This window comes from Dama dama, chromosome 10, assembly GCF_033118175.1.
Source record: "Dama dama isolate Ldn47 chromosome 10, ASM3311817v1, whole genome shotgun sequence".
Classification (NCBI taxonomy): Eukaryota; Metazoa; Chordata; class Mammalia; order Artiodactyla; family Cervidae; genus Dama; species Dama dama.
Window position 1 is genome coordinate 19,222,927 of NC_083690.1, and position 15,100 is coordinate 19,238,026.

Consider the following 15,100-nt stretch of genomic DNA (forward strand, 5'->3'; position numbering starts at 1 on the left):
GCAAGCACCAGCAACTCAGAAGGGTCTCCACAGGCCACTCTGTCTCCCCAAATCCCAACTTTGAGCACTCTTGGTCACATCACAACAGTTTGCTTTAAATTTTCTATTTTTACATCCCACTGCATCTTGTCTATATTTCTAACTTTTTAATGTAAGTGCCATTGTTCACGGCTGTGGCTGTTTCCCCTCCTCCTAGAATGGTGTCCGGCCAAGATTTGGAGCTCAAGGAATTTGAATTAATGAATGAATAAATAAGCTAATTTAATTCTCAAGCAAACCCCACAAGTCTGTTTCAGTGGTTCTCAGCCATGACTGTGCATTTCAATCTCCCAGAGCGCTTAAAAAGAATACTGATGCTTTAACGCAAACACATTGGATTCGATTTCATTGATCTGGGGTGGGGTGAGTCTGGGCATCTTTTCTTTTTAAGCCCTCTTGGTCATCTTAGTGTGTAACCATTTATGTTAAAACTCACACTTAAAATTATAACCACCTTGGCAGAAGGAAGGCTGTCAGGGCAGGGCCCTTCAGTCAGAACTGCCATTTTCACTCAAGTTCATACCTGAAAGATGCCTGGTTTCTCTCAGGCCCACTGGGGCTGAGCCAGGGCTGGGGCAACGAACTCTTCTGCCCTTGAGGAGAGCAGTCGTGGGCTGAAGAGTAGGCTCCTGACTTTTCTTTGTGACCAGAGCAGGACCCAAAAGCAGCTGAGTGCTCTAAAGAAATCCAGAGGCAGAAATGGAGTCCCTTCCTGGACACACTGAGGCCACAGCAGCCGTAGCCACAGTGTTCTGAGTTCTGGGGTTCTGGAGGACCAGGGGTGGCCTGGGAGAAGAATAGGCCATTGTTGAGTAAGAGGGGGCCCTCCTCTACCCATGCTGAGCTGGAGGAGTGGGGCTGAAGGTCACAAGAAGGGCCAGAAACAAAACACACTGTGGGGTACTGGGTGTCCCCATCAAAGGTGCCTACAGATTGGAATTTGGATCCCAGCTCCATTCCTAAGCATCTGTGTGATCTCAGGAGTGTCACTTAGGCTTTCTGAGGCTCAGTTTCATCACCAGTAAAATTGAAACCATTTACCTTAGATTGGGACTTGAACTCACGTGACCAGCACTCGAACCCAGCCAAAACCCACAGTAATGAAGCTCAGGTTCTTGATATCTCATCACAGAAAGAATTCAGTGAGAGACAAAGTGATAGTTAAGAAGTGGTTTTATTCAGAGAGAAACATGCTCCATAGACAAAGTGCGGGGGCATTGCAGAGGGTGAAAACAGGGGCCCCAAAATGTGGTGTGGTTAGCTTTTATGGGCTGGGCAATTTCATAGGCTAATGAGTGGGAGGATTATTCTAACTACTTTGGGGAGGGGGTGGAGATTTCCAGGAATTGGGCCACTGACCACTTTTTGGTTTTGATGGTACCTTGGAACTGTCATGCCACCTCTGGGTGTGTCATTTAGCTTGCTGATTGAGGATCAAAGTCTAGTCGAAGTTGACTTGCCTGCCATCGTGGGCCCATTTGATTCTAATTGATTTACGTTATATCCATGGGCTATGCCATTCTTTCAAAAGTTGTGCCCTGCCCCCTTTCTTCTTGTTTTTAAAATGACATACAACACCTAGAAAGGTTGTAAGTGTTAGACAAGATGATACCTGCAGATAGTACCTGGAAGGCTAGAAACCCTGCCCTGGTAATCACGTACATGTGTATCAAGTCATCACATTGTATGCCTAAGTATATACACTTTCATTTGTCAGTCATACTGAAAGCTCCAGGCTGGACATTTACAGTCAGTCAGTCTCCTGAGATAAGAGACAGGTGGGGTCCAGCTGAGGAATTTATAACCAGCCCCCTGTTGACTGGTAAATAGCCAGTCATAGTCTCTTGTAACAAGAGACTTCCCTGTAGCTCAAATGGTAAAGAGTCTGCCTGCAATGCAGGAGACCAGGGTTTCTTCCCTGGGTCAAGAAGATCCTCTGGCAAAGGGAATGGCAATCCACTCCAATATTCTTGCTGGGAGAATCCCACAGACAGAGGAGTCTGGTGGGCTACAGTCCGTGGCATTGCAAAAAGTTGACACAACTGAGCAACTAACATACAGGGAGCTAACATCCAACATGCCTTGTAGAGCTATATTAAAAAGCAGAGATATTATTTGCCAACTAAGTTCCATCTAGTCAAAGCTATGGTTTTTCCAGTGTATGGATATGAGAGTTGGATGATAAAGAAAGCTGAGCACTGAAGAATTGATGCTTTTGAACTGTGGTGTTGAAGAAGACTCTTAAGAATTCCTTGGACTTCAAGGAGATCCAACCAGTCTATCCTTAAAGGAAATCAGTCCTGAATTTTCATTGAAAGGGCTGAGGCTGAAGCTGAAACTCCAATACTTTGCCCACCTGTTGCAAAGAGCTGACTCATTTGAAAAGACCCTGATGCTGGGAAAGATTGAAGGCAGGAGAAGGGGATGACAGAGGATGAGATGGTTGGATGGCATCACGGACTCAGTGGACATGAGTTTGAGCCAGCTCCAGGAGTTGATGATGGACAGGGAAGCCTGGAGTGCTACAGTCCATGGGGTCGAAAAGAGTTGGACACAACTGAGGAACAGTACTGAACTAAACTGATACAGGTACAGAAAGACTCCTTGGAGTCAAAAGTTGGAGGGTGATTCCAGGCCATAATGAGTCTTGCTCCTCCCAGAAGACTTCACTTTGAGATTCAAATGGTGTGCATGAGATTAGCCACACCTTAATAGCTAAAGTGTACATGTGCACCTCAGGGGAGGGTCCTGAGACAAATTAACCAGTGTGGAGCAAAGCAAGGTGATTGACCTGAGGGAAGACAGACTGGAGAAATGCCCCTTATAAAGGATTTAAACTTCCAGAGGCTTGACTGTCTCTCTGAGCTCGCCCATGCGCCTTTCCGCCTGTACTTTTCCTTTCAATAAACTTTTTACTTTACTCTTTACCTTCTGCCTCCTCACCTGAATTCATTCTTGACTAGGCAGGCAGGACTAGGGAACTTAGCCCTAACTGCTGGCCCCTGTGGTCCAGTGGTTAGGACTCCAGTCTGGGAAACTAAGACCCTGCTTCCAGCTGCCACTTACTACTGCACATGTCCGGAATCAATACCTCAGTGAAGTTGGAGAAAAATAAAAATAAAAACATATTTTAACATATATCGACTGTTAGAAAGTGATTAATCTTGGGGAGGAAGGTCGAGCAGAGAACCATGGGTAGGAAGCATCAGATGGGAGAGGATTCCACTTTCGATGAGGGAGTGGGTTGAAGGCACCATGAACTGAGCCATGTGGATGGAGCTTCCTGGCAGAGGATCTGCAAGAAGACCTGAAGCAGCACTGGCCGGAGCCAGCCTGAGAGCTTGCTAATATTTAGAAGTTTTGCAACTCTGGTCGGTTGAAACTTGTGGGAATCGAAACTGGCCACGGTGGGAATTTTTAACTGCAGGTACTGGCAAACACTGTAAGTCAACTGTGCGGTTTTTGTTCTCAGAGAACCAGTTTACCAGCAGCCCCACCCCAAGCCAGAACTTCAATCCCATAAGGAGACTACAGTGGCTGCAGCCCAATAAGCCCAGTGAGAACTATTTTTGAGACTTTGCCTTTGACGCTAAGAGACACAAGGCAACAGAGGAGGTTTAGTTATTTTTAGTAGCTTTATTTAGGTATAATTCACACACCAAAAAATTCACTCATTTCAAGTGTACAATTATTTGTATTACTGTTAATTTCCTTTGGTAAGTTTATAGAGCCCATGGGGTCGCAAAGTCCATGGGGTCACAAAGAGTCGGACACCACTGAGCGACAACTGAACTGAACTGAAGTTTATAGAGATGTGCAGTCATGGCCACGCTCCCAGTTTAGAACATTTCCAACAAAGAGATCCCTTGTGTCCTGTTGCTCTAGGCAATTGCCCATCTACTTCTTGTCTGTTTCCTGTCTCTGGAGGGTTTTGCACAGAAAAGGGACATGATTTGATTTATATTATTATCACTATTGCCTCCTTTCTGCCAGAATATAATAAAGTTCCTGTTCCCTTTCTGGATTAGATGGTGACCTGAATTTTCAGGGAAAACATCCCCTAAAGGAGGGATCCCCTCCAGGCCCTGGGGTTGGAATTGCATCTCCCAGCTGTGAAAAAAGGTTGCAGGGCGACTCTCACTGGCTCAAGTGTGCTGACCAGCTGACGCCATGTGTCCTCTGCTGGCTTCAGACTCTGCCCTCTCTTGGCTGCATTTGGGGCCAAGGTTCCCACGGGAGGCTGAGTTAGCAGATTGCCTTTACCAGCGTTCCTGGGAGCCTGAATGCTTACAGGCACAAAGGCCTGCATTCCACTGAAGCAAAACCTGGAAGTCTTCGCATTTCCTGGGTTCAAGAAAAAGGTACAGTGACGAGAAATGCTCGGCAGGAGGTGTCACTTGCCCCAAGACTTTACTGATTAAGCCTAAAGAGGGTAGGGCCGGGAATGGGGCTTTGTACACTTAGGAAGGAAGCCTGAGGTTCTAAACATCTGCTGTCAAGGGACCCCAGGAATCCAGGAGAGAAAGGCAGAGGAAAGGGCTTGGGGCAGAGTTCTGGAGAGGTAAGGATTAAGGGAGGGAGGTGAAGGAAAGGGAGTCCTGAAGCTGCAGCCACCACCCCCAGCCCGGCCCACAGTGGGGCTGGTGGCCACACAGGGGCTGAGGTCTAGCTTTCTGGGAGGTGAGACCTGGAAGTCACTTTTTCTCTCCAAGCCTTGCTTTCTTTATCTGTAAAATAGAGAACATAACACATTACACAGTTATGAGGATTTAAGGAAGTAACATTTATAAAGCCCTTTTCAAATGCTTGAGATGAGAGTTGTTATTGCTTTTCTTGTTATCCTGGCACATTATTATTGTTGTCTTAGTCGTTCTGGCTGCTATACAAAAATACCACATACTAGGTGGTTTAAACAAGTTTGTCATAGTTTGTCATAGTTCCAGAGGCTGGAAAGTGCAAGATCAAGGCACCATGGGCAGATTGGTGTCTGGTGAGGGCCTGTTTCCTGGTTCATAGTTCTAGCCTCAACAAGCAGAAAGAAGGTGGGAGTTCTCTGGGGTCTCTTTTATAAGGGTTCCACCCTCATGACTTTATCACCAATCAGCAGCCTCACCTCCTCACACCATTACATTGGAGGTTAGGAATAAATTACATATGGATTGGGGGAGAGCACAAACATTTAGTCTATGGCAGTTATTATTACTGCATTCTATTATTATTATTACTAACAGGAACTTGGCAGAAAGGAAATGAATCTGGGGATATAGTCCTGTGGCCACTGCTTCACTTCTTAAACTTTAATGTGCTCAGCTGGCCTGGGGTTCATGTTGAAATGCAGATTCTAATTCCACAGGTCTTGGGTGAGGTCTAAGATTCTGCATTTGTAACCTGTTCCCAAGTAATGCTGATGCCACTGGTCCATAGACCACACTCTGAATATCCAGATACTAAAACTATTCTGATCCAATACAGTAGAGACTAGCCACGTGTAGCTTTTGGAGCATTTGAATGTGGCTGGTCTAAACCGAAGTGTGCCTGTAAATGGAAAATGCATATTGGACTTCAAAGACTTAAGAACAACAGAACATAAAATATCGCTCTAATAATGTCTTCTGATATTGATTACATGTTTGAAATTATAGGATACAGCTAGTGTCAACTGAAAAATTAGTCACAACTTGAAAGTAGAGAATTATTTTATTTGGTGGGGATGTTAAGGACTTCCAGCCCAAGAGGCAGCATCTCAGGAGCCCTGAGAAAATTGCTCTGAGGAGGCAGAAAAGGGTGTCAGGCGATATACAAGTTTGGAACAAAGTGGGCAGGCAGTATGAACATCAAAGATTATTAAGTATGGAAAATCAGATATTAAGGAATTTAGCTTCAGTCTGTAGGAGGATGCTAGCCTCTGGGCTCACTGAATTCATTCCTTTCATATGTCCCTCTGGAGAAGGAAATGACAACCCACTCCAGTAATCTTGCCTGAAGAATTCCATGGACAGAGGAACCTGGCAGGCTACAGTTCATACAGAGTCAGGCATGACTGAGCAACACTCACTCACTCATATGCCCCTCAGCTATCTGGGGCCAAACCCTGTTTCTTGATTGTTTACATCCTTAATTCTTTGTTCACCACAAGGCATGGCAGAAGTAGTGAATGGTTGCTTCTTGCATTTCCCACCCCTTCCCCATCTCTTCAGCAATCACCATAGGGAGCATCACATCAGATGGATAGCAGGCTTTGCATTCCCTTTGGGGAGCCTGCATTCACATTTGGAGGCCCCAGATTACTGATGGCTGTGGCATTTCTTGCCCACTGATATGGCAGGAAGTATTCAATTCCACAAGGGCTTCCCTTGTGGCTCAGGCGGTAAAGAATCCACCTGCAATGCGGAAGACCTGGTTTCAATCCCTGGGTTGGGAAGATCCCTTGGAAAAGGGAACGGCTACCCACTCCAGTATTCTGGCCTGGAGAATTCCATGAACTGTATAGTCCATGGGGTCGTAAAGAGTCGGACACGACTGAGCGACTCACTTCACTTCATTCCATTCCATTCCACAATAGTTAAATAAAATGTATTCACCTGTTTCTTTTTAATTTTTTTGAATGAAACTACCAGAGAATTGTGCATTACGGGAGAAGGTGTGGTTCATATCACGTGTCTTTTGGAAGGTGCTGCCCTGGAGCTTTCTTCAGACTTATCAGGCCAGTTCAGGATTTGCCAAAGGCTTTTTGAGGGATTCAGTTTGAAGGACTGAGCCTTGCGAGGTGGGCTCTGAGTTCCTGCCCTCCAAGAGATCCAACAGGCCGTGAAAGGTGGAAGAAATGAACGTCAGGCCCAGGGAGGAGAAATGATCAAAATCACACCATGGAACTCAGATTAAAGCCCAAGACTCTGCTCTACAAGCTGATATGTGCTGTGGTCACCCTAGGGCTGACCACAGGTTTCTCTCCAACCTCAGTCTCCCTAAGGCCGCAAATTCGTGATGACATTCTCTCTTTTCTTTGATGACAGGCAGGAAGCAACATGAGGCTATGGCTAAGAGAACTGGTCCTCCATGCACTGAGAAACGCTCGGGGTATCTGTGGGTCTCATGGGCAGCCACTGCCTCTTCCTGTCCCGGAGAAGATTGTGGCCACATGGGAAGCCATCAGCCTGGGCAGGCAGCCAGTGCCTGAGTATTTCAACTTTGCCCATGATGTGCTGGACGTGTGGAGTCAGCTGGAAAAGGTGAAGCTCACAGTGTCCTAGGGTCCAACTTGGGCATCAGATTCCGCCTTCACAAAACCCCAGTGAGTCTCGAGGCTGTAGGACACATGTACATCGTGGCTTGAGAGTTTTGCAAGTCTTAAAATTTAAACTATGAGCATTTAAGCCTTAAAAAAGCTATTATGACTAAGTCTTTGGAGCCTTAGACACCCCTACCTAATCCCTAGTATTCTCACATTCCTAAACCCAAATTACCCAGGGGGAGAGTTATGCCCCAATTAAATCAACGATTTGATTTTCTTTGAATCATTCTGAGCAAGTGAAGGGGAAAGTTTTGTACTACTACTAATCTGGTTTTAGTATCTTCCTCACATTGGCTCCATCCCTTTTTAAATACGGGGAGAGCTTGGCTCAGGCTCAAACTTTTCACAGATCACAGCAAATACATAGGATTGAGTTCAGATGATCTTGATTTCTTTGTATGTCTCAGTGCATTTGCTCCCTTCTTTATCTTCCCTTCCTTGTCTGTCTGTTGTGCCTCTCTTTGTACTGTATGTTAAAGATACCTTTTGTTTATAGTAGAAGAATATAAACTTTATCTCAAAGAAATTTATTTATGTTAATTTTAAGAAGAGCTTGTTTAAAGAAAAAAGATGAGCTAAGTAATATTGTAAGTAGACGTAGTAATAGTCTACTGTTAGTGGATATGGTTAAATGTATGGAGGTGGTATGAGAATGACTGAGATGTAAAAGTCAGTTTTGCTGTCAGATGTGCTTTATCTGCTTGAAACATGACCTTGAGCAAATCGCTAGGCTCCTTGTATCACAGTTACCTCATCTATAAAAATGGAGTCATACAGTATGCCAACTGGAGCTGTGAGAATTCGATGAGAGGTAAGAGACTGGGGACAGGGTGCTCCTTTACTATCTATAAAGTGTAAGATTTTTAAAAAAAAAAACAAAACCACGTTAAGCTTATCCAGTGCTTCCCTGAAATGACCTTCCTGCCAGGCTCTGTAGTCCCCTGGATTTCATAAGCCCACAGGCTATGTGGGCCTGAAGTGGCCCCAGCTCCTTGCCTGTAGAGTGGGGATGACAGCAGCTCCCTCCTGCCTTGGAGAAGGCAATGGCAACCCACTCCAGTATTCTTGCTTGGAAAATCCCGTGGACAGAGGAGCCTGGCAGGCTATAGTCCGTGGGGTCACAAAGAGTCAGATGGGACTAAAGCAACTTAGCATGCATGCGCACAAGCTCATTCTTAGAAGACTTCTCCTCATGAGAAAAATCAAACAAAGAGGGTTAAGTCAGCAAAAATGATGGAATAAGGACTTTTTGAAATTTCATTCCCCATAAAAGCAAAACAAAAAACTTAGTCATAATCAACTTTTCAGAAGTCTAGAAACTAATTAAAGATTAGAGTAATCCAGGGAACGTATACTAAAGACACTCTGGTTAACATCTGGGTGTACCTCAATGAGAATGCCCCAGAGATATTATCTCATTATGCAAAAATTACATATCCTTCGTGACTATTTTGAAAATGTTAAAACACATCTGATGAAATTTAACTTTCAGCAGCCAGGAACTACCAGAAAATAATTATGTATTATGTTATGCATACTTTTAAAAGCTTACCTGAAGTCTCTTCTATAAAGGAATAGTATGAATAAGTTGATCTGTATGTTTTAAAAACTGAATTGTTATTAAGGCAGAAATTATGAAGTTGCAAAAAAATGACAATATATACCAAACTGATTTACATACTCAACGTAAGCTTTATCAAAATTCCAGTAGACTTCTTTGCAAAAATATACAGTCTTGTCCAAACAGTCATGTGGAAATGCAAGGCACCCATAATAACCAAAACAATCTTGAAAAAGAAGCACAACCTGGTAGACACACACTTTCTTATTTCAATGCCTACTACAAAGTTACAATAATCAAGACTGTGTGGGAAAAAAAGAAGAAGACAATTTGGTGCTGGCATAAGGATAGGCATAGATGAATGGGATAAACCCAAGAATCAGAAATATACCCATAAATCTATGGGTATATTTCACCTTTCAACAAAGGTGCCAAGAAAATTAAATGAGGAAAGAATTGCCCTTCCAATTAATGGTGCTGGCACAACTGGTTATTCACATGCAAAAAAAGAATGTGATCCCAACCTCACACCACATACAAGAATTAACTCAAAAATGGATCAAAGACCTAAATAAAGGAGAAAACAACTATAAAATTCTTAGAAGAAAATATAGGTGCATATCCTGGATTAGGTAATGGTTTCTAAAGTATAAGCAATGGAAGAAAGTAGATAAATTGAATTTCATGAAAATTTCTAGCATTTGTAGGTCAAAATGAAAAGACAACCCACAAAATCACATATCTGAGATATATAATTTATGTATATATGTGTGTGTGTGTGCATATACATATATATATATATATATATATATATATATAGCACATATCTGCAATGTATGAAGAACCCAATTAAAATATTGGCTAAGTATTCAGATAGGCATTTCTCTAAAGAATATAAACAAATTGCCAACAGACACATGGCAAAATGCTCAACATCTTTATTCATTAGGGGAATGCAATCCCAACCACAAAGAGGTACAATTTCATACAGAGTCACATGGCTAAAAGCAAAAACAGACAAACAAAAAAGTGTTGGGCAAGAAGAAATAAACAGAAAAAATAGGGAAAGACCAAAGTGTTTGCTAAGAAGTGTTAACAAAGATATAGAGAAATTAGAAACCTCATACATTACTGGTGGAAAAGTAAAATGGTACAGATGCTGTGGAAGACAGTTTGGCAATTCCTCATAGAGTTATCATATAACCTAGCACTACTCTCATAGGTGTGTATCCCAGAGAAGAGAAAGCACATGTTCATACAAAAACTTATGCATAAATGTTCATAACAACTTTATGGAAGTGGAAGCAACCCTAATGTCCATCAGCTGATGAATGGATAAACAAAATATGGTCTATCCATGCAGTAGAATACTATTCGGCCATTAAAAGGAACGTAACAGCAGTACATGCTACAACATGGATAAACCTTGAAAACATGCTAAGTGAAAGAAACCAGACACAAAAGACCACATATTGCATAATTTCATTCATGTCAAATAACCAGAATAGACAAATCCATACAGAAAATAGGTTAGTGGTTGCCAGCGGCTGGATAAGGAAAGAATAGGGTGTGACTATTAATGTGTAAAACATTTTTTTAGGATAATGAAAATTTTCTGGAGTTAGATAGTAGTGATGGTTACATAACTTTGTGAATATACCAAACACCCTTGAATTGTGTGCTTCAAAATGGTAAATTTTATGGTAGGAGAATTGCATCTCAATTTTTAAAAAAAGGGAGGACACAGAATAGTGTGAATCTTAGGCTATCTTTTGCGTTAAAAAGATGGGATGGAAAAAAAGAATATACTTATGTTTGCCTAAAGATGCACTGGAAGGATTTGCAGGAAACTAATAATATTGGTTGCTCATTGAGACAGGTGAAGTGGGGAACAGGATAGGCACAGTGTGGAAGAAGCCTTCTCAATGCATGTTTTTTCATATCATTTTGATTTTTTAACCCTGTGACTTTAATAACTATTGTAAAAAAAAGTTAAAAAAAAAAAGAAGAGCAAGCAAACAAAAATCCTCACCCATGTCTTCCATTTCTTTTTTGCCTATACAATTCTCTAGGCTGGCCACCGGCCCCCAATCCCTGCCTTCTGGTGGGTTGATGGTACAGGAGCAGAGGTCAAGTGGAGCTTTGAAGAGCTGGGGGAGCAGTCCAGGAAGGCGGCTAACGTGCTGGAGCGTGCCTGTGGCCTACAGCCTGGAGACAGAATGATGCTGGTGCTCCCACGGCTCCCGGAGTGGTGGCTGGTCAGCGTGGCTTGTATGCGGACAGGTCAGTGAGCCGGGTTGAGACTCCCAGGGGGGGCTGACACAACCTGCCCGAGTTTGGGCAGCATCCACAAGGTCTGGGAGATGGAGCAAGTTGAACCTCATGTGGAATTTTGTTTACTTTCCAATCACATCATGATTGCGTGCAAGGGCCAGAGAGCACTGTAATTGATCAAAGCAGGTCAGTATGTGTTTCGTCAAACGTTGCCACTTTCGTCTCAGGTTCAAAGGATTTGTTAACAAAGAAACCACTCGTTTTATGCAAATAGAGAATACGGATATTAGAGAATTATTAGAGAGAATTAGGTATTAGGTATTAATTAAAATTAGAGAATTAGGTATTAGAGAATTATCTAGCTTACTTTCAACATACCAACATTAAAAGAAAAGAGAAATAGAAAAAGCAGAGACTACATCACCAAATTGGGTTTTGACCAACATCCAGACTTAAACAGCACTGGGAAGCCCCATGTCACAGCACATTTGGAGTCCCGATTGGGAAAGGGTCCCAGGCATGGGTGAGACTTCAAAGATTGCAGTTCAGTGTTCTGTTTATAATCCCGGGACTACAAAAACTGATCTCATCATCAATCTGCGACCAAATCGCAAGCCTGGTTTCATGTTAATGCTGTTTGTTCTGTCTTGTAAAACTTAGAATGTTGCTAAGCCTGGGGCTTGGTTGGCCAGGCCCCCTCTAGGGGCTCAACAATCTCAAGATTTCTCTCCCGTCTTATCTTTGGTGCTGCAAGTCTTGCATTCACAACAGGCAGTCACTCCCAGTCAGGGCAGTGTCCCTGAAGGTTAGAAGCAAGGTCAGAAGACTGCTCAGCTTTGTCTCTGAAGCCTAAACAAGACTATTCATTTAATTTCCCTAACAATGTGAGGCAGCAGGGAGTGCTGAGGACTGTGGTGAACCAGAGCTCACAGGATGACTGCTGTCTTGAACATATTGATCTTCAGACGGTTCCTTCCTCGAAGGATGGGAGGCCAAAGGATATAGCCCTCAGTGCCCCAAGAGCCTCTGCTGGCTCTGTCCTATGCACATGTTGAAAGGGCTGGAGTTTTTAGGCAGATTTTTCAAAAGCAAGACATCGACTTTTGGTGGAGTGCTAGTTTCTCCATCCCCTAGGAACTTTCTACCACTTAGAATGTCGTCCACTCCCTTCCAGTCATATCTGTGGAACAATCTACCTGAAATCTGTTGTCACAAATGTTTGCAAATCAGTACAAACTCATATCAGAAAATTAACCTTTCTGTATGATCAAGCTTAATCCAACCATTTTGTGAATAGGTTGTTCTCCCCAAAATTTTATTTTTACCTATTTTTGGACAACAAATAAAAGTGAGCACCATTACAGTGTATCCAGCTCTGAAGAAAAGAAACAGGCACACAGGTTTGGGGACTTCTCCATATTCTGCCATGAATATAAAATCCATTTAAATGAGGACTGAGGTAAGGGAGCTCCTGAGGATCTGCTCTGCTCCAAGCACTGAGTTAGGCACCTTGCATGATCAAAACTTCTCTTTGCAGTATTATTATCATTTTTTTCTGGAATTATAACTGGAAAATGGTCTCCAGTTTCCCCAGTTATACACATACCCTATTTCTTTGCTGTCCAAGTAGCTCAAGACCATGTTCTCCATCGCCACATCAAGTCTAGTATCCTGTTCATTCCCAAGGCAACACAACCTGAATGACCTCACATTCTCACATCCCCATGTTCTCCTGATAAGCACTTGTCACTTTTCTTCCAGTCTATGGTGTTCACCTCATTTCTCTTGCTGACAGCTCTGGCTGTCCACCATCTCTGGGCCACCAAAACTCCGGACAGAACAGACTTGTATTAGAAACAGCTAAAACAGAGAGGTGGAGTGAAGAACCAAACTGCTCAGCTCCCAAAGTGTTCATGCTGGGCTTTAAATCCTGTAAAGTTTGGGAGATGGAGAGAAGGGAAATGAGGGTTTTGCTTGGACTCCACCCTATTTGGGATTGGCCCTTTCCTCTGTCTTCTGTCCCCATTCACTGGGTGGCCGATTGTTTTAGGATCTCTTTCTTCTCCTCTGTGAAATGAGAATGTTGGACTCAGTGGAGTGTGGAGTTGTTTACAGCCTGCATTTTGAGATGTTCAAGTGGTTTTTCAAGTGTCTGATTAAAATTTGCCCCTGCTTTCTGCTTCCTTATCACTTCCCCTTAAAAGTAGATGAACTCAACTACTAGAGTGGTTTTTTTTGAAGTAATATGGGGCCATGGAGTCCCCACTGCTACACCCTTGCCCCTGTCCCAAGTGACCCACACCCAATGCTAAGATTCACTATAGCCTTTTGTTTGAAAGGCCTGAAAAAGCATTGAATTAGGTAATCTCTGCGTGTGTGCTTGCTAAGTTGCTTCAGTCTGTCCAACTCTTTGAGACCCTATAGACTGTAGCCTGCCAGGCTCCTCTTTCCATGGGATTCTCCAGGCAAGTATAATGGAGTGGATTGCCATTTCTTTCTCCAGGTAATTTCTAGGACAATGTAATACAGTGTTCAAGATCATGGAGTCTTAAGGTTACCACTGCCTGGGTTCACAGTCACAGCTCTACAACATTTTAGCTGTATGATCCTGGGATAGTTAATTTATTTAAGGCAGAAAGGTCTAGGTCTTAGTGTTTTGAATCTGCCAAATGGGTTTAATGATAACATCTACTTTCCAGGGTTGTAAAAATTAAATGAAATAATGCATGCAAAGTTCTTAGCATGTGTAAATGTTCTGTAAATATTCTCTGAATTTCAATATTTTATCATTAATAGTGCCTTTTCCAGTTCAGGCATTTTAAGTATCTCTGGCCCTTTCCTGCTTCTATCTGGGAATATCTGGTCTGGACCTGTTCACAGGGGTCTTCCCTGTCACCCAGGCAACATCCCCTCTCTGTGTGGTATCAGGGGCCATCATGATTCCCGGCATCTCTCAGCTGACAGAAAAAGACCTCAAATTTCGGCTGCAGGCATCCAGAGCCAAGTCCATTATCACCAGTGACTCCTTGGCTCCACGGGTGGATGCCATTAGCTCCGACTGCCCTTCCCTTCAGACCAAGCTGCTTGTGTCAGACAGCTATCGGCCAGGCTGGATGAACTTCAGGGAACTCCTCCGGTAAGTTGGAACTCTCCAGAGGTGAGCTTAAAAATGAGGCCAAGGCATTTCCCCCTGCATAAAAAGAATGGATTTCTCATTGCATATGGAGAGAGTGAATCAGAAAGGCAAATCACTTTGGAAGCCAGACAGACCTGAGACCTAATCCTCCTGGGGACTACCTGAAGTTCCTTCAGTGGTATTCATTTAGTCAGTACTAGAATTGTCCCTAGATTTTTTTGTGCATTTGTCTCTATGATGTGGTAATAAATACAGATTATCAGATGGAGTAAATGAGATGATTTACATGATGCGCTTAGTACATTGTAGGTGGCCAATTAATAATCTAATTTCTTCCATATATTGAGTGCTTAATGTATTCCGAACTGTGGTGTTGGAGAAGACTCTTGAGAGTCCCGTGGACTGCAGGGAGATCCAACCAGTCCAACCTAAAGGAAATCAGTTCTGAATATTCATTGAAAGGACTGATGTTGAAGCTGAAACTCCAATACTTTGGCCACCTGATGCAAAGAACTGACTCATTAGAAAAGACCCTGATGCTGGGAAAGATTGACGACAGGAGGAGAAGGGGACGACAGAGGATGAGATGGTTGGATGGCATCACCGACTCAATGGACCTGAGTTTGAGTAAACTCCGGGAGTTGGTGATGGACAGGGAGACCTGGCATGCTGCAGTCCATGGGGTCGCAAAGAGTCAGACATAACTGAGCAACTGAACTGAACTGAACTGCATGTATTCCAAGTGTTGTGCTGGGTTAGCATTCAACTGCATTCAATCTTGCAACAAAAATTTTAGCTA

General features: G+C 43.2%; 1 protein-coding gene across 1 annotated transcript; it reads left to right on the forward strand.

Annotated features, from left to right (window-relative positions):
- The first annotated feature begins 7,064 nt into the window (after positions 1-7,064).
- Positions 7,065-14,305, forward strand: ACSM5 (acyl-CoA synthetase medium chain family member 5). The gene is made up of 3 exons (XM_061153975.1): positions 7,065-7,268; positions 10,964-11,174; positions 14,094-14,305. The coding sequence occupies exons 1-3, from the start codon at positions 7,065-7,067 to the stop codon at positions 14,303-14,305; spliced, it is 627 nt and encodes a 208-aa protein (XP_061009958.1).
- The last annotated feature ends 795 nt before the right edge of the window (positions 14,306-15,100 follow it).